General features: G+C 48.9%; 1 protein-coding gene across 1 annotated transcript in view; it reads left to right on the top strand.

The window, feature by feature from the left end:
• The first annotated feature begins 11,418 nt into the window (after positions 1-11,418).
• Positions 11,419-19,288, top strand: part of SORCS3 (sortilin related VPS10 domain containing receptor 3) — a 620,529-nt gene continuing 612,659 nt past the window's right edge. The window contains exon 1 of the mRNA XM_023206212.2: positions 11,419-12,447. Coding sequence (XP_023061980.2) covers positions 11,821-12,447 — 627 coding nt within the window. The 5' untranslated portion in view covers positions 11,419-11,820. The remainder of the gene's footprint in view (positions 12,448-19,288) is intronic.

The raw sequence follows: 19,288 nt of genomic DNA, 5'->3' as shown, positions 1-19,288 counted from the left end.
TTCTTTCTTTCTTTCTTTCTTTCTTTCTTTCTCTCTCTCTCTCTCTTTCCCCTCCCTCCCTTCCTTCTTTCCTTCCTTCCTTCCTTCCTTCCTTCCTTCCTTCCTTCCTTCCTTCCTTCCTTCCTTCCTTCTTTCTCTTTAAGAGACAGGGTCTTGCTCTGTTGCTCAGGCTGGCGTGCAGTGGCACCATCGCAGTTCATTGCAACCTTGAACTCCTGAGCTCAAGCTGTACTCCCAGCTACGTCTCCGAGTAGCTAGGACTACAGGCATGCATTAGCACATCGGGCTAATTTTTTAATTTTATTTTTTGTAGAGATGCGGGCTTGCTATGTTGTCCAGACTGATCTCCAACTTCTGGACTCAAGCAATCCTCCTGTCTCGGACTCCCAAAGGGCTGAAATGACAGGTGTGAGCCACCATGCCTGGCCTTTTTGTATTTCTTACAACTGCATGTGAATCAACAATTATTTCAAAATAAGAAGTTTAATTAAAATAGGTATGACCTCTTTGCTGATGAAGTTTATAATGGACTGGAGGAGAGAAGCATTAATTAAACCTCTACACAAACATATTTAGAAATTTGAGTATAAGAATGCTTTAAAGAAGAGGCATATAGTACCAGGAGAACATATAATAGATGGAGTGATCACATGATTTAGTGCTCAAAATGGGATACTGTTGAGAGTGAAAGGGGATGCTATTAGTAATTACACTGGGAAAATGAACCTAAACTGGGACATGCAGTCACTTTAATAATAGGGGAGGGGGATGCGTCCTGGCTCATTCAGTGGGGTCAAGGGAGGCTCCCCAAAGGAGGTGAAGATAGACTGAGGACCAGAAGGAAGATGACAGTGAATCGGACAAGGTGGAAGAGAAGAGCAATAGGAGCAAAAGTCCCATGCCAGAGGGGTGCCCGAACCTGTGGAAAGAGGAGTTTGGAGTTGGAGCTGCTGATGGATTCTGCCCACCTCCCAGGACCCAGAGGCCCCTGCCCAGTTTCCAGCAGGAAAGCCCTCATCTGGGTTCTGGCTCTGATTCCTGTGACCTGGCCGCACTCTCCCTTCTGCTGCCCTGACTGGGGTGTTCCCTTGTAGACCGTGTGTTTCTTTTGAGGCTATATTTAGTTTCCTCTTTGCTCTCTCTGCCACGCTTGAACAACTTCCCAAGGATGCTGTCTCTCTTAGGTCCTCAGTGGGGCTCTGGATTCTGACTCATTCGGGTGAACGGGTCGGGGTCGCGGCACCTGCGTGTGCGGGTGGTCACAGACGGGTCCAGGGTACATCTCCCTCTCCATCCTGCAGCTGCTGAAGTGGCCTCGGGCCATTCCTGAAGGTTTTTTCCTGTTCTTTGCCCAGTCCCACGCTTCTTCTGAGCTGCAGCTCCATCTTTACTTGGCTGTTCCTGCTCCCCTGGGGAGCTCCTCCTTCTCCTTGGTTTTCTCCACCCGGGGTCCTCTTTCTTGCTCTTAGGAACTGCCCCTGCCCCATCATTCTACTTGGACGGTGGGTTTAACTCTCTGAGCCTCAGAGTCTCAGCCTGTAAAATAGAGATATTGGCCCGGGCGCTGGGCTTCTCCAGGACTCTGGGAAGATTAAATGGGGGAGATGGACACATATTCACCTCTTGTTCAGAGTCACAGCATTGAAGCCAGGCATCAAGGCGATTTCCATGAAGTTATTTGCTCTTGAAGTCTAATCTCACCTGGGGAAATTAAAAGGTTTGCTCTCTCATGAAGGAAATCCCGCATCACTGGGCAGAGGAAGATACTTCTTTTTGGGGGGTGGTGGAGTTAGGGATGGACGGTAAAAGGGGACTAATAATTATTTATTAAGTTCTTATTATGTACCAGACACTATTCAAACATTCTGTCATTGGGTCCTCAAAAAACTCTTTGAGAGAGGGACAATTGATATCTTCCTCTTACAGATGGGGAAACTGATGATCAGATGGGTTAGACACCTTCCCCCAGGTAACATAGCTGGTAAGGCAGAGCTAGGATTGGAACTCCACTCTTTCTGAATCCAGAGTCTTTGTGTTTGACCACTAGGCTCTGCAGTCCCCCTGGAGATCATGTCTCGTTTCTATTCCCTGAAAACACATCTGTCTGCATTTTCTCTCTTCTCTCCAACACAACTATAACCACCACCTAGGCACCTCTACTCTTGCTCCTTCTCTCATCCCTCCCTCTTCTTCCTTTTGCTTTAACCACTTTTCCCCTCAGTTTTATTTTCTTCTCTGTTATGCAGGCCTTAATCTGCTACTGGCACCCCGGGGGAAGAGGTCAATTCTGCTTGGGTCTCACTGTCATTGCTGCCTGGATTTGCCCATGGTTGTCTAACCTCTTTGTTAAACTTGGTGAAGCAAGTTGGTGATGCCTTTTTAAATGCAAATATTATGCTCCTGGAGAAGTTTACATTAAGGCATCACCATTTAGGTGTGAATTAGATGCTTCCTTGTCTATGAACTTTGATGAGGAAGCACAGAATAAAGAGTGTGAACAGGAAAGGGAGGCTGGGTGCAACAGACTCACTTTCAGCGTATACTGGCTTCTAGAAATCAGAACTGTAGCTTGCTTGGGTCAGGAAGATGCCAAATCGAAGGAGATGAAATGTGTAACTATATTGAGGGCAACTAAAACAGCACACCCATGCCTTCTTTTAGATAGCTCTTTAAAGTTTGCTTAGCGTTTCCTTGTAAATTGCCTCCTTTAATCCTCAAGCCGAGTTATAACCCTGTTACAACAATGAGACTTGTTAGACCCTCTCAAGTAACACCAGTGAAGCCAGGACTAGACTTTAAATCCTCTCCTATTTTCATATTCACCTCTTCTAAATAACCTCCTGCTTTTTATTAAGAATATTCTAACTAAATTGCCCAAACCTTCTTTCCATCTTCTGTACACGTTCATTCTTTCCATTACTCTTTCATTCAGTTGACAAGCACTTATTGAGGATCTGCCATTAGGTGAAGCTTTTGCACATATTCTTTCATTTACTTCTCAAACACCACATTATGGGGAAGATGTTAAAATGCTTTCTTTTAGTGTGGGAAAATGGAATAATGTATCTCTCACTGCCTGACGGACCCATGTCTCCCACTGCGAACCTCTGAAGACCATCACAATTAGCATCAAGGCCATGCTTGCCATAGCCAGCGATGGAGTGTACCAGGGATGCCGGGCAGGCCCATTCCTGGAGGACAGGGGACTTTTCCGATAGCGACTGACTCAGAAGGGGACTCCTTGGATAGTAAATGACTTTGACTCAAGAACTTCCCGAAACTTTGCCAAACTTTCTTAGAACTTCCTGGGAACCCATGATAATTTAAGAGCCATGCTGTAAAAGACAGAGTTTTCTCTAAGAAATGTGGCTTTGCATTGTGAATCATTAGGGAGAGGAATAAAATAAAACCTATTTTCCTGCAAAACTTCTTTTCCAACTGCTTCCACCTCATTAGATTGATGCCCTCCTTCTCTTTTGGAGATGTGACTAGAGGGAAAATGTCAAGTAAGTTGCTGATGACTTTAGGCAGCTTAATGAGTATGTTCTTTCCCAGAGCTTGTTAAGTTTCCATTGTTGATTTTACTTCTTAGCCCAAACTTGCTACTTGAACACAGGCCTGGAATTCATCAACCATAATTTTCTTTTCTTTAGGAGGTAAATGGCATCTAAAGAGAAGGATGTCACCAACTAAATCGCCAACCTCTTCCCAAATTGTAAGGCATGTTGTGGAACCCATGTGTCCAGCAAGGACCAGCCATCAGCATTAGTCCTGGTGATATGTTCCTGGGTGGCAAGACAGAGGATGCAGCAGGAAGAACTCTAACTGTGGCTCACGCCTGTAATCCCAGCACTTTGGGAGGCCGAGACGGGTGGATCACGAGGTCAGGAGATCGAGACCATCCTGGCTAACACGGTGAAACCCCGTCTCTACTAAAAAAATACAAAAAAACTAGCCGGGCGTGGTGGCGGGCGCCTGTAGTCCCAGCTACTCGGGAGGCTGAGGCAGGAGAATGGCGTGAACCCAGGAGGCGAAGCTTGCAGCGAGCGGAGATGGCGCCACCGCACTCCAGCCTGAGCCACAGAGCCAGACTCCCTCTCAAAAAAAAAAAAAAAAAAAAAAAAAAAATAGACCTAAATGTAAGTATTACCTGGGGCATGCTGTGGGACATAGGTCAGGAAGACAGTGCAGACCACTGTGTGAGAGCTATCTGTCTGGATCAGACAGATCCTTTAGTCTGGTTACTCACAAGCTATGCAATCCAAACTCTCTCACTCAAAGTTTCCTCATCTGTAAAATGGGGACAAAGTACTAGCCTCCACAGGACTGTTCAGGAGAATAAGAACATTTATAGCCAAATTTATCTAGCACTTAATCTTCACTAGACCTTGTTCCAAGTGCTTTATTTATCAGTTCCATTGATTCATTTAATCTTAACTGTGACCCCATATATTAAGTATGATCACCATCTTCATTTACAGATGAGGAATTGAAGGATAGAGAGATTGAGTGATTTATTGAAGGTCACACAACTGGTAGTTAGTAGGGTTGGAATTGAAACATAGGTAATTTTTCTCTAAAGTATGGACTCTCAGTCACTCCAATAGAATGCTGGTGAGTCCTTACCATATTTCCAGTCAAGAGTTGGTGCACTGCATAAATTATCATTCATCATTATCTTCTACATTATCTCCCCTAGCATCACTGCTTCACCTGTATATATTTGTTTCTTAATCTACTAATTGGAACCAAGGAATGACTTTGTCTGGATTAAATGAAGCAATGGCCATAGAAGATGTATTGCTTGACTTAAAGGAAGTCCTTATTAAATGTCAGTTTTCCAGGTAGCTATTTTCTGCTCTCCCCTTCTTTCTGCTGTCTTTTTCTCTTCCACTTTTCCTTCATCATAAAGTCTTTGGTGCCTTGTGGACAGGATTCTTAATGTTACTTTCTATACCTATAACCACTGGACAGATGGTCACTGTCCTCCCTCCCCTATTATCCCCTTCTCCATGGGAGAAGGGTTTCCCTGGTTAAACATCCAATTCCACATAGGTGTTGTGTGAAATGTTACCTCGTCAGGATTTTGTTTTAGTTTGGTTTTCTACAAGAAGTTCAAGATGAAGGCAAACAGAGTCCCTTTCTTTCTCTAAGAAATCTTTCTTTTGGTGATGGGTGTAGTGGACATTTATCTTGCTTCATCCTGTGGCTGCCCAACATCTGAACTCCCTTCCCTGTGTGTTGGAGACTTTCCCACCTCAGGAGGCAGATCTGCTTTCTCATTGCATCTCTGGGGTACGGGCTAGTGAGCTAGGCTTGGCCAATCAATGCTAGTGATACACAAAAGCAAGCAGAAGGTTAGCTGGTGACAATGGAAGTGGCAGCAACATCCAGCATTCAACTCTTGTGGTGCTTGTTAAAGCTGTAGCATCTAGGCTTAGTGATGCTGGTAATAGGCTCCTTATAGGACCAGTTGCATGGTGTGATTTCAGGTGTCACTTTGCCTGCAGAAACACTGAGCCTAGCTTTCCAGCCCACCCAGCAATTTTGGGAGTTACTTAATATCCTTTTCATAAGATAATTTTCTTTTTTCTTTTTCTTTTTTTTCTTTTTTTTTTTTTTGACACAGAGTCTCACTCTGTCACCGAGGCTGCAGTGCAGTGGTGCGATCTTGCCTCACTGTAGCCTCTGCCTCCTGGGTTCAAGCAATTCTCCTGCCTCAGCCTCCTGAGTAGCTGGGATTAAATGTGCTCACCACCACGTCTGGCTAATTTTTTTGTATTTTTAGTAGAGACTGGGTTTTGCCATGTTGGCCCGGCTGGTCTGGAACTCCTGACCTCAAGTGATCTGCCCGCCTCGGCCTCCCAAAGTGCTGGGATTACAGGCATGAGCCATCATGCCCAGCTGCTTTTCATAAGATAATTTTCGTCAAATTTGTGTTGGAGAATTGTTTTCTGTGGCTTACAAAAAGACCATTGATACCTGCAATAAGGTGTAGTGGAAAGTAGTATCAATCACGTCCTAGAGCTTTTGCCTCTTTAGAAAAAGTTGACACATGCTAAAAAGAACAGGTGGTTAGTAGCTGCAACAGAGGTATTATTATTTATATTACATCTGTTTTTGTTTTTTATTGCACACTTATTGAGGGTCATCGCTGTGCCAGGCATTTGGCCAGGTGCTGAGGATATAGTATTGAGGAAAACAGATACTTCATGGACACACAATGATAGGAAGTCCTAATTGCAGTGATCATCTGGCTGGTTTTGTCTGCATTTCAGGTTTTGTTTCACAATCATTTGCCTCCATAGAAATTCAGAGAGTTACAATGTAGACTGTTGTTTGATGTTAATCAATTAATTAATTTCCTATTTAGTTCGAAAAAGAATGTGAAGTGGCTTATCAAAGATACACAGATATAGTAAGATCAAAGAGTATCAAACAATAAAAACAGCATTTAGTAAAAAGGGAACAGAGGATAAAAATCTTGTCTGAAGACTGTTAGAACAAGTTAACTCGGTACTCAGCGTGACTGTTGAGACAAGAGGAAGACAAAGTGAGAAGACAGAGCCAGTTAAAAGAGCCTTTAAGAAAGGATGTCAGTTTCACAGGAGAAATCCAAGTTTTAAGAGAAATTTGCTTTTAGGTCTTCATGTAAGAAGGGCCAAACATTTTATAAAATATGGAAATAGGGCTGGGTGCGGTGGTTCACGCCTGTAATCCCAGCACTTTGGGAGGCCGAGGGGGTTGGATCATCTGAGATCAGGAGTTTGAGACCAGCCTGGCCAACATGGGGAAATCCCGCCTTTACTAAAAAAAATACAAAAAATAGCCGGGCGCGGTGGCGTGTGCCTGTAATCCCAGCTACTTAGAAGGCTGAGGCAGGAGAATCTTGAACCCAGGAGGCGAAAGTTGCAGTGAGCTGAGATTGTACCACTGCACTCCAGCCTGGGCGACAGAGTGAGACTCTGTCTCAAAAAAAAAAAAAAAAAAAAAAAAAAGGAAATAGGCATCATTTGAATGCTTCTCTATCTGTGCCTGCTGTGTGCGCTGATGGCAAAATATCTATTAGACTATTGAGGGTCTGGAAGGGTAAGGGTGTGTGTGTGTGTGTGTGTGTGTGTGTCTGTATTTGTGATGTCAGGGAGAAGAAGCACAGTTTCCCAAAGCGTTATTTCACTATGATGGAAAACAAAACAAAACAAAACAAAACACCTGAAAGACGACTTATGTGAATGACATTTAGTGTAATCTCATGGATAACTTACAGTATACAGTTTACTTTCTCCAGTTGTTTTTAATAGGGACAGAAGCCCTGGTGAGAAAATGCATTCCCAGTGGGCATTTTTTGCTGACCCTATGGGGACTGTGTGAAGGCTAATCCTCATCTCAACCTGCCTTTCCCAGCTGAAGTAGATATTATGTCAGCAAGGGAAATGGAGCCCTTTTAACCTTAGTCCTCTCTTTTAAATTCCAAAGTGATATGGGACAGCTCCTATCTTATAGGAAGACAAATAATTTGATGATGATGACATGATGATGGTGATAATAATGATATAATAACAAGTACTATGAGGTTGTGGAGGCATGCTTCATGGAAGAGGATTCCTCCACAAAGAAGGGCTCTTCCCATGAAGCCCCTTTCATGTTGAAAACTGTGGCAGAGGACACATTCCAGGCTTAAGGAATACAGTAAGAAAGTTCACGGAGGTGGGGCAAGAACATGGAGCTTTGGATACCATTCTAAGAAGTTTGGATTTTATAAAAATGGTAGGTCGTTGAAAAATTCTGAGGAGGGCAATTCATGATATAATCTTCCTTATGTTTTAAGAGGCTATTTCTGTCAACAGCGTGGAGCTGTGTTGTTTAAAACAGTAGCCACTAGTCACATGTGGTTATGAAATGTGGTAGTGAAAAAATGTGGGTGGTCTGAACGGAAATGTGCTGTAAGTATAGAATACATACTGGATTTTGAAGACTTGGTACAAAATATGTAAAAATACCTCAATAATATTTATGTTGATTACAAATTGAAACTATTTTTGATATCTTCAGTTCAATAAATATTAAAGTTAATTTCATTGGTTTCTTTTTATTTCAATAAAGCCACTAGAAAGTTTAAAATTTCCTATGTGGCTTACATTACATTTCTATTTGAAGTTGCCAGTGTGGAGGCTGGCTAGAAGGAAAGAGCCAAAGACCAGGAGAAGAGAGGAAACTATTGCAAAACCTTAGGCAAGAGATGTTGAGGGTCAGATCTAAGGCAGTGACTTTGGGAATGAACAGGAGAGGAGTGGTAAAAAAAAAAAAAAAAAAAAAAAGGCTTTTTAAAATAGGACGAGACAAGAGTTTTTATGGGTGTGGGGATCCAAAAGAGGGAGTCAAGCCTGCAAGTTAAGTGTCTGGTCTAGGTGACTAAGATGTTGGGGTGACGGTTGTAGGTTTTGCTGCATATGGGTTTCAAGGGGAACACATACATGTATGAAGCAATGAGGAGGTCCGGTGTGAAGCTCAAGAGGGAATGTGGTGAAGTTGTAGATCCAGGAGGCAACACCAGGAGGTGGTAGTAGAAGGACAGAAATGGGCCTGATCACTGGGCTCATTCAGACAGGGAGAAAGGGAAAAGAGAATGAGAGCCAAGCACGGAGAATTGGGGGAAATGATGGAGGTTGGGGCTCAGAATTTAAGATGTGGACAAAAGAAGACAAGCTTGACTGAGGCTGGCCAGGGAGGATCCAGGAGATCCTGGTACCATGTAGACCAAAGGAGACCTTTTCAGATGGGACAAGTTTACAAATGCAGGAAGAAGAGGTTGTTCAGTGGGGCTGTCAGGTGTGTGGGGGTAAGCCTTTGACTGAGTCGCCTAAAAGCATATGTCAAATTGCAAAAAGTCCAGCAGCGAGGAAGAGGATACTGTGGGTACAGGTGAGAACTACTGGGAGAAGTTTGGGCACCAGAGAAGGTTAATGGGGACTCGGGAAGCACGGGGTTGGAGGTGGAGGTAAGGATTTTCAGGCAAAGGGTGAAGGAGGGAGAGGCTGAAGGTGGAAGGAGAAGTCTATAATTGATGGGAGCAAGGCCAAGAAAACTGGTGCAGGAGGCATGTGAAAATGTCACACTTGCGGGAGTCTTTCCTTTTTGTTTGTTTTCAAACAAAAGCTTTTTAGCTACATCTCCTCAAGCCCATCCCAAGGATCCAACTCTACCCGGGTTCCATCTGGGTAGGGCCTTCTTCAGACAGGAGGGAGAGGGAGGCACACAGCGTCTGCCTCTTTTGCACCCGACTGCTCCTGCTCGGAGGCCGCGGGAAGCTGCGGGGACTGGATGGTGCACCTCCCCCGTGCGCACAGCGCTTGGGAGACCGCACTTCTCCGGGGCTGTGTGAGCCTCGGGTCCACCCAGACCTCTTATACTGTGGCACCTCCGCCCAGACCCTGAAGAAAAGAGCAGCACCGCGTCCCTCCCGAACTCCGAGCCTCGGCTCGGGCTGCAGCACCCGGCCTCTTCCGGCAGGGGCGCTGGGAACCCGCGGATGGCCGGCTCTCGTCCAGCGCCCGGTCCCGCGCCCACCTGGGTCTGCGGCGCTGGAACTTTTCTTGGGACTTGCCCGCTACGCCCTGTCTTTGGAGACCCACAGATGCCAGGACCGCCCCATTCTGGGCCGGACGTTGTCGCTGGCTTGGTTCTTTGGCCCAGCCTCCCCCGCTGCTAATTGCCATTTTGGCACCGGGTGGAAAAGCAAGTTCAAGAGGGCGGGGGCTCTGGGGAATCGCTGGATGTCTTCTTCCTCGGCCAGGTTAGATTCTCAGGCGCCTCTTCTGCCTCCTCCATCCCTCTTGGCTCTTACCTGGAGCCCTTTCGCCTCCTCTCCTATCTCCCCCTTCCTTTTGCACCACTCTCTCGCCCCTTTTCTCCTTCACCTTGTCTTTCCTCTCTTCTCCCTCTCCCCTTTTTCCTCTGTTTTCTCCTTCATTCCTTCCTCTCACCTTTCTTCCCTCTCCGCGCATTCCCCTCCCTGTCGCTCCTCTTTAACCATCTTCTAGAGAGGAGGAACTCTTTACTCCTGAAGCGGAAGAGCAGGGCTGGAGGCTGTCTGTCTCCCTAAGCCTCCTCCCTCCTGCCTGCTCCTTTCTTAATAGCTCCTCCTCCAGCTCCTCTGGTCTGACTTTTCAACCCCTTGAAATCCCAGGGGCTTCTCGGAGGCGGCGGGCTACACCACATGTCCTGGGGCCTGTAAACCGCAGCTGGAGGTCGTCTCTGGGTTTAGCTCACTTCCCTTCAGCCCACGCAAAGTCTCTATCTTCCTACGGTCACGAAGGGTCTCAGCTGCACCAAGCGCGCAGGCTACACTCCTGCAGTGGCGGACTGGGGACCAGATAAGCCCACACGGCTGCGGCCCGATTACCCTCTTAACTGGCGGCCGACACTTTGAAACAATTCAGCCCTTTCAGAAACGGACTGGGGAGAGTGAGGGCACGACCTCAAAATCCCAGGCAGCAAAATGAAGTCTGGATCTTCCTTGTAGGAGCAGACATCTCGAATACTCTCTCGCCCCACCTCTGGCCGGGAGGTCCGGGCAAGGAGAGCCCCTCAACCGAGAAGATCTGGCAAGTCCCTCCGATCCCCCCGGGGCTTTCCGCCTCTCTTCCCTCATCCCCTAGGAGGCTTTATCAGGTTCTAACCCCTAGTAGTGGGGGCCGTGGGTGCTCTGGGCGCCAAGAGGAAGGGGCTGCTGAGAGCGGCCTGCCTAGTTCTCAGCATTGCCTCTTTGACCACTCGCAGGCTCCTGGAAATGCAAACACAGCCCGTGCGTGATCCGCGCGCCCCCAAAGCCCGAGCGCACACCTCCTGCCCCCGCCCCACCTGCCATCGCTCACACTAACAAGCACACATGCTCGTGCAAACGCGCACGCACGGAACCGCGCGCCCCCTTACACCCAGCCGCGCTCCCGGCCCGGCTCAGCCAGGTGCCCCCACGCGGCAGCGCCGGATCTGCCCGCTAGCCCCCTGCGAAGTCCTCGCCTCACGCCCGCCCGCCTGCGCGCACGCACGCGCACGCACGCATTCTCCGCGCCCCCGCGCGGGGGCGCAGGCCTCTGGTGGCAGGGTTTGGCGGGGAGCCGGCCGGGCCAGGGAGCCGCGAGCAGAGTCCCGGGTGCATCCTAGGCTTGGCTTCTGTGCGTAGCCTCCCCGTGCGGAGGCACCTGGCTCCCCCTCGGCTCTAGAACGCGAACAGTTGGCGTTGAGCACACAACTCCTCCTCCCTCTCCCCCGAGACCCCTGTACCCTCCCGGTGCGCCATCTCCCGCCCCTCATAACAGGCCCGGAGAGTAAACCCCCAAACGCGTCCAGAAGCGGCTCCCAACTCTTCGCCGGGAGCACGTTGGAGCCTGGATTTCGTAGAGACTCGGGATTGGAGTCTATTGCCGGCCTCTCCTGGATCCGGCTTGATTTTCATATTTTAAGAAGATTTTCTTATTACCTTTGATTACTCCTTTTAACGAAATTTCTGGAGGAGCGCAGCAGGGAAGATTGGGAATCTGATTTTAAGAAAGAAATCACCGAAGGGGCAATTATTAATTTTCCTCGGGTTTGGAATCACCCTCTGGACGAGAGAGCGGGCGAGCGGGAGCTAGGTGGGAAGAGTGGAGAGGATCGGCGAGGCGCGCCAGCCGGAGCCACCTCCTTCCCGGCCGCCCCCTCCCCACTCCCCCTACACACACTCGCTCGCTCGGTTGCCGGCGCGCGCACACCCCCCGCGCCGGACCCGCACCTCGGCGGGCGCCACACACTCGGCAGCCCGAGCAGCGGTACCGCAGCGGGATGGAGGCGGCGCGCACGGAGCGCCCCGCAGGCTGGCCGGGGGCGCCGCTTGTCCGGACGGGGCTCCTACTCCTGTCGACATGGGTCCTGGCCGGCGCCGAGATCACTTGGGACGCGACAGGCGGTCCCGGGCGCCCGGCAGCCCCGGCTTCGCGGCCACCGGCGTTGTCTCCACTCTCGCCGCGGGCAGTGGCAAGCCAGTGGCCGGAGGAGCTGGCGACGGCGCGGAGAGCCGCCGTGCTGGGGCGCCGGGCCGGACCAGAGCTGCTGCTCCAGCAGGGCGGCGGCAGAGGCGGTGAGATGCAGGTGGAAGCCGGAGGAACGTCGCCGGCAGGCGAGCGGCGGGACTGGGGCATCCCAGCTCCTGGCAAGCTTGGCGGCGCGAGGAGGAGTCGCCGGGCGCAGCCCCCAAGCACCCCGGAGCGCGGGGACGCCCGGGCGACTGCTCTGGCCGATGGTTCCAGAGGAAGCCGTCCCCTGGCTAAGGGTTCCCGGGAGGAGGTGAAGGCGCCGCGGGCTGGGGGGTCGGCGGCTGAAGACCTCCGGCTGCCCAGCACCTCCTTCGCGCTGACCGGGGACTCGGCCCACAACCAAGCCATGGTGCACTGGTCCGGACACAACAGCAGCGTGAGTACCCACCCGGCGGCGGGTCCGCCTGCTTCCTCACACCGAAGCGGGGGGGGGGGGGGGGGGGCGGGAGCGAGGGACAGATAGTTGCTCGCGGTCGAGGCGGGGGACGCCTCGACTTTTCGAGATAACAGGTTTGTCCGATTCCCCCCACGCCCCCAACAGGTTAACGGAGTTTGTTGTTAGACGCTGTGTGTGTTTGTTTGTTTACTGGAGACCCTAGGCTTCGGGCCGCCGGGAGGGGAGATGAGGAAGGGGCTTCTTAAAGATGAGTGGGGGAGGGATCTATGCTCACTTTCTCCCATACTTGGCTTGGAGGGTCAGTTTTCCTGTTTGCGGGGTACTTGAATTCTTGGATGAGAAAAAGGGCTGACTTGGGGCGGGAGCCTCTGAACAGACCGATTCCTGCGACTGCCCGGGCTCCCCCACCCACCCCCCCGCGCCCGTCACGCGAAAGGGAACCCGGGAAGCCATTCGGCCTCCCAGCCTCCTGCTCGCCTCGGGGTCGCTGCTCTCCGCTCCAGGCGCGCAGTCCTCGAGCCCAGGAGGGAGGCTCGGCCAAGTCGGTCCCAAGCTTTGGCTTTCTGTTAACCCCCGTTGCTCCTTCAAAGCCCAGGGAGCGGCCCTGGAAAGCCGTAGCAGAGGCCGTAAAAAAAGTTTAAAGCGTGAAGCGAAATTCCACACCCATCCAGCGCCCATGCCACACCGCTCGCCCTCACACACGCATAGACACACGGAAGTCGCTGAGCAGAAAACTCTCGCCTTCACCACTGCATTCTGCGCCACAAACGGTTCCCTGAGCGGAGTTGGGTCCCTGAGCTTCCTGCACACCTCACCGCCCGCTTTTCCCCGCCATCGGGTTCTCCCGGACAAGGATGTACCGAGAGGTGGCGCCGTTGAGCCCGCTCTGGCAGACTCGGGCGTTCCAGACTGGGCGCCCGACTGAGCACCGCGCCTGCCGGCCCGGCAGCTGCAGCGGCTCGCAGCGCGTGCCCGGAGGGGCTCCCCCTACTTCGCCGGCACCCAGCGCTGTGCAGCCAAGCAAAGAAAAGGCGGGTGACAGGTTCCCACCATCTTCCCCACTTCCCTCCCTCCCGCGGTCCCTACCTCAGCCAGATTTGGAAAATCCTTTCCTCTTCTCTGGCTCAATGGTTCAGATCAGAACCTGGCGTTGGGTAGGGTGCACGCTCCAGGCGGAGGATGACGGGTGTCTATACAAGCAGCCTTGGGGAATTGATTTGATAGGAACTCACTCCGCAACTCCCTGCCGTTTTATGTTTCTCTTCATGACCGATGTTTGACAAGATTTCTGTGGGAAATTTTTGCCTTATTTTAACAGAGCCTGGGGTGTCCAGGATTGGGTATCTAATAAGAGGAAAGCGAGGGGTCCGCAGAAGGTAGCACATAAGCAATACCAAAGTGCAGATTTCTTGGTTTCTAATGATGCATAGCGCGGCAGCCCAGTCTGGGTAGCCGATGCTGGGCTTGAAGGACCAGTGGAGTCCAGCTCCAGAGGGGCGCAGTGGTGGGCTTCATCTGCCTTGGATGAAGACCCCCGCAGCCTCGGGCTGACAGATCTGGCGAGAGGGGTGAACAACGTGTGCCTTCGCAGGGCTGGGTGGTTGAAGACTTCTAAGTCCTTTCCAAGAGGACTTGGATATGTGTGTGCTGTGCTGACAGCAGGGGTTGTGAATCCTAACTTCATTTTAGGATTATATCCAAACTAATCATTTTAGTTTGATTATTTGTGTGTGTGTGTGTGTGTGTGTGTGTGTGTGTGTTGAGGTTCTTACTTGGTGAGGAGAATGGATAGGATGTGTGTAAGTAAATATATCCTAGGAAGAGGAGGATGTAATGTCTTCACATCTGTGGCTTTACTACTGCCACATTAGGACAATATAAATTCACCCTCCCTGAAGAGTTTTTCTGTGTCTCTGCTTTTAAGAATTATTTTTGAGTATTTACAAAGCCTCTGAAGATGGGACTTTAGAGAAAATGCTTCCTGCAAATAGCAGTTAACTGTGCATGACTTTCTTTGCTCATCTTCAAAGCAGCTGTGCAGCAGAGAGGTGAGGGGCAGGTCTGGCCTGTGCTTCCTAGGGAAATGACTCTTCAGTCAAATGATGGCCAACAGGGCTTGGGTACTGGAGCAGTTGGGCTTGGAGTCCTTGGTGACAGCAATGAGATTGGACAATGTATGAACAGCCCCCAGGGACTTATTGGTTGTGCTCTTGGCCAGCCTTACTGCCCATGCAAGATCACCACAGGTGGATGTAGGGCCACACGCTGTCTTCTCTCTCTGTTCTAGGGAAAAACTGCCTCTTTAGCCCCTAGGCTGGACCTGTCTCTTCTGACCACATTTTGTAGGCAATACCAGAGAGACATCCTTGATTATCAGGTCTATGAGCCTCTGTAAAGAAGATGGAGAAGCATACTCACATGGCCCTGTCTTTGAGACTTTTAGGAAATCTCCTGGTGAGTCACTGGGAAACCAGTTTCAGCAACATTTACCTAGTTGGTTTTTCTCCTGTCCCCCTTTCCTGATGGCCGGAAAAGAAGGTGTTGTAAATAAAAGCCAGGGTGAAGAGTGACGGGGATGAGGATGCTTTGGAAAGATCCCTTCATCATTGGTTTCAAAGTGGAGGGAGATGTCCATAAAACAGAGAACATGGGGCCTAGCTCCAGGCTCTTCTGACATGGGAAGAGAATTTTATCTTTTCTTCTGGCTTCTGGCGTATTAGACATGTCCTTCTTCAGGAGACCACCAGTTTAATTTTTAACACAATGAGGGTTTCCTTGCTCTTCTTCCAAGTGTCTCTGATGCACCCGATTACTTGATATGAGTTCCCTTTTGGGGAAAGTTTTCAGTAACCCTATGAAATTGAAAATTGAACTCCATTCTGACTGAGTTTACAGTCAGGGATGCAGGGTGGGACATGTAGGAGAAGGGCCTTCAGCCCACGCCATTGGTCCAGTGTGTACCCCAGGTGGTTGAGGGTACAGGAGGAGACCTTTGACCAAGTCTTGGAGTGGGTATTTGCCTTGGTCCCAGGACTGAGAAGAGATGGCTTTGGGGGCAAAGGAGAAGGAGTGCAGCTGGCTTTGGGCAAAGGAATCCGGAGGGCATGGGGCCTGGGCACCACCTCTGACCATGTTGCCTGCCAGGTGCTCTGGCTGGAAAGTGAGTGGACTTGGCCTTGGAGCCTTTACTCTGGAGCAGTGATTTGCTATTTTTTCTCTCCAGTTGCCTCCAGCTGGAATCCTGGTGATTAATGGGTTAGAGAGTGTTTCACAAACACCCAGAGGGAGCCCAGTCCCCGTGGCTTACAGGGAAACAGAAAAACACATTATTCTGTCCTTTTTCTTCAAATGAAAGAAGAAGCCTCCCTGCTTGCTCAGTGAGTTGGCAAATGACTCTGGAGAGTGGAAAGTTGTGAAGGCACAGTCCACTTCTCCACACCCCCTCCTCCTTGGATTAACCCTTCATGCACCCCCCCCCCCCCCCCGCATTCCTGGTGCTGAGGTGAAAACACTGCATCTGCCCTAACGTTGGTCCTCATTTCCTTCCAGCAGTGCACTCGAAGTGGTAGTGATTTGCAGGCTGCTGCCTCTGCAGTGTATCTGCTTGGAATACTTGCCGGTTAGTTCTCAATTAATGTGCCCAACACTGCATCTTGGTGAAGAGAAATGGGGAGATGCTGATATTTCTAGGCCCTCCCAGATCACTCTGCCCTGAGCATACTAGTAGGTATAACACACAGATTCTCCCAGGCAGGATTTCCTACCCTTAACTAATTCAGCTGGACTGTATTCTAAAATATTTACTCCTAATGTGCAAAATAGTGACAGATTTGATCAGATTAATTGTATTTCACTCACTGGATCATCTAATTGTGGCTCCAAACAGATTTTTCAAATAGCTTTTGGCTGGATTGCCTTGTCTTCATCGTCCCTGCTCACAGTTCCTGTGTCACAATATCTTAATGCATTCTGCCTTCTTGGAGGCTTAATAAAGAAGCCTGCCACAGAAGCCATTCTTCAGGGTTTTGCCAAAAAATTCTGTTTTCAATTAATATTACAAGGGGAAACCATGTCAGTTGAGATGTAGCTGGGAAATGCATGGGGTCATAATGGCACTAATTGCTCCTGGTCATTGTTGGTCTGAGGGGCGGTGGGGAGAGGAGGAGCAAGGCACAGCTATTTATCTGCTCTGTGATTTCTCTGATGGCTGGATTACAGGGTGTGATTTCCTTCTCAGATCCTTCAGTGATTTCCAAGGTGAGCAGAAGTTGCAGACTCCTTAATTGGGAGGTCTGATTTAATGAATACAGAAATGCTGTGGCTGGAACTTGCTTTGTAGTTGGCAAAGAAGGAATGCTGGGAAGTGGCTTCTCCAGTGGTGTTGGATTTAAGGGAAGGGGAGTTGGTAACTCCAGTGGCAGGAAGGCTCAGTGGACAGAAGGGAAAATTGCTTTTTCCTTGGGCTGTGTAAATCTGTTGTCAGTGATGGAATCCTGGAACTGGATGATCTGTGGGCTCTGAATTATCTCCTAAGGAGCAGAGAGGTGTGACAAAGCAGACACTCTGTGACAGGAAGATTTGGCTGGAGACCAGTGGTTTATCCAAGGCTAGGTGCAGATTGGCTAAGTCACTTAAGATCTGTGGCTTGACCCACCTGTTGATTTCCCGCTTTCTGCCTTCTTTTGGCCTCTTGGTTGGCTTAAACACTTCCCTTATAGGGAGAAAATGTCAAAGGATGATTCTGCAGTAAGTTTGGGGGAGAAAAGAGGCCTTGTGGAGGAGGAGGTGGGAAATACAGAATGTGAGTGCTTAGTGGGTCACTCGGCAGTTCTGGTAAGTAGAACTGGCTTTGTGGGTTGGATCGAATTTGGCTAAGTTTGTTCTGGTGTTGTGGGTAACTGGGAAAAGGCTCGGATAGGGCTCTGACTTTGTTGGTAGTCAGTGGAGATGAGGGAGCTTTGCCTTACACATGGTTGGCACTTGATAATGTTTGACTGAGTGAGTGAAAGTCTCAAGTCTCATCAAGAAGAGATGATAAAGGAATTAGAAATTGTTGTTGCCTGGGATAGCAATGATTTCAGAACTTGACAGCTGCTATAGCCAGGAGTGTTTCATCTGGTGTGTCTACGTTCTGGCTTGAGGACCTTTGGTTTCTTGAATTCAAATCCAGAGTCCATTAGCCTGGCATTCAAGGCTATGTATGTCCTGGGTCTACTTCTCCAACTTTGGGTTTGACTCTTCCCTGATTAACTCCTGCACTCTGGCCAGGGCAGCGTCTTCATTGTCCCAAGCACCTTGAGGTCTCTTCTACTTGAGGTACCTTTCTTTCTTGATGAAAGGGCACCTGTTATTCATAGCTCAGTTCAACATTCAGACTCAGTGGCTCTATGAAACGTTCCTTAGAAGCATTTATTTCTCTTCCCTTACTTGTTTATAGAATTTACAGAATGTACTACACATTTGATCATATTTAGTTTAGTACTTACTTTAGTTTTATATTATTTGGTGAGTGTTTTGAGGGTAAGAGCTGAAATAATTAAAACAGTACCCCCTCCCTCCAATCACCATCAAGTGTGAGTTCTGTTCTTCTCATCCATGCCTGGCAGCATGTGCCATAGGGTAGTACATAGCTCAGTAATACTGAACTCATCTGGGGAGTTGGACTGTGACTTAGCTGCAGGGTAAGAGGAGAGGAAAGACCATTTTGCCCTAAGATAACTAACAGGTTAACACCGTCTCTTAATGACACTGAGTTTATACAGCTGGTGTCTTGTTTCGTATATACATGTTAACATAAGATTCAGAGGGATCTCTATGCTACTTAGTACGAGGATAGAAATAAGGACTAGTTAACAATCCTGGCTTCTCATGCACTTCAGAGATCAGATGGACACTCCCGTAAGACATTCATCAATTTTCTGAGTTTTTCCTGTGTATGTGGCATTGTCTTAGAAACTGTGGGGTTGGTAGAAGTGTGATAGAGGGGATACAAAGAAGGATGAGACAACATTTGCCTCACGGTCCTGCCAACATGCTTTGGATGTGAGAGTGCTCTTCTGTAAAGTTAAATAATACGTGACAGCAAGACAGATGCCATGGGGTGACATGTGGTTAATTGTCAAGTGATTGTTTCAGGTTATGAGCTCACAGAAGAGAGGACACCTGTGGGACATACTACAGGAATTTTAGACTTGCAGAATGTCAAGGCTGGAAGTGCACTTGTGAATCGTCTTCATCAAATCACTCAGGATAGAGATGAGGATGTGATACTCAGACAGAAACATGGCAGCCTACCTTGGATCCCACTTATTTTTTTTTCTCTTGGAAGAGCCATCCCCTCTTCACACCCATTTTTCTCCTTTCTTCTCATGTTAACAGAGCATTTTCCCTCTAAGAGGATTTGTGTGTTTTCACTCCGGTGAGGTGCCCATTTTATGGATAGGGTAGACTGAGGCCCTAGGATGGGTATAATATGAGGCTAGTCAGAGAGATTTAGGAATAGATTCTTTCCTTCTGTTCTGGGGCCATGCTCTATAGCCACCCTGCCCACCCACTGTGGTGGCTGCAGACAATGAATAACAAGCTAGTTAATGTTGGACAAGCTGTATCTTACTAACCATTGTTAATGGGGGCCTCTTGTGAGTCACCTTGTTATTTGAGTTAGTGAGTAATTCAAGCCTGGTTACATCACAACCAGGAACATTTTTCTCATTTACTTTGATCGGCGTAGTTTGGATTTAATTATTTATGGAAATGCTGCTGTTTGTAGTACACTAATAAATGTTCTATAGTAAATTTGGAAAAAATAATGGAATCTAAG

The sequence above is a fragment of the Piliocolobus tephrosceles genome, chromosome 9, assembly GCF_002776525.5.
Source record: "Piliocolobus tephrosceles isolate RC106 chromosome 9, ASM277652v3, whole genome shotgun sequence".
In the NCBI taxonomy this organism is placed as follows: Eukaryota; Metazoa; Chordata; class Mammalia; order Primates; family Cercopithecidae; genus Piliocolobus; species Piliocolobus tephrosceles.
The sequence above is the reverse complement of the archived record's forward strand: the minus strand, read 5'-3'. Positions and strand labels throughout refer to the sequence as shown.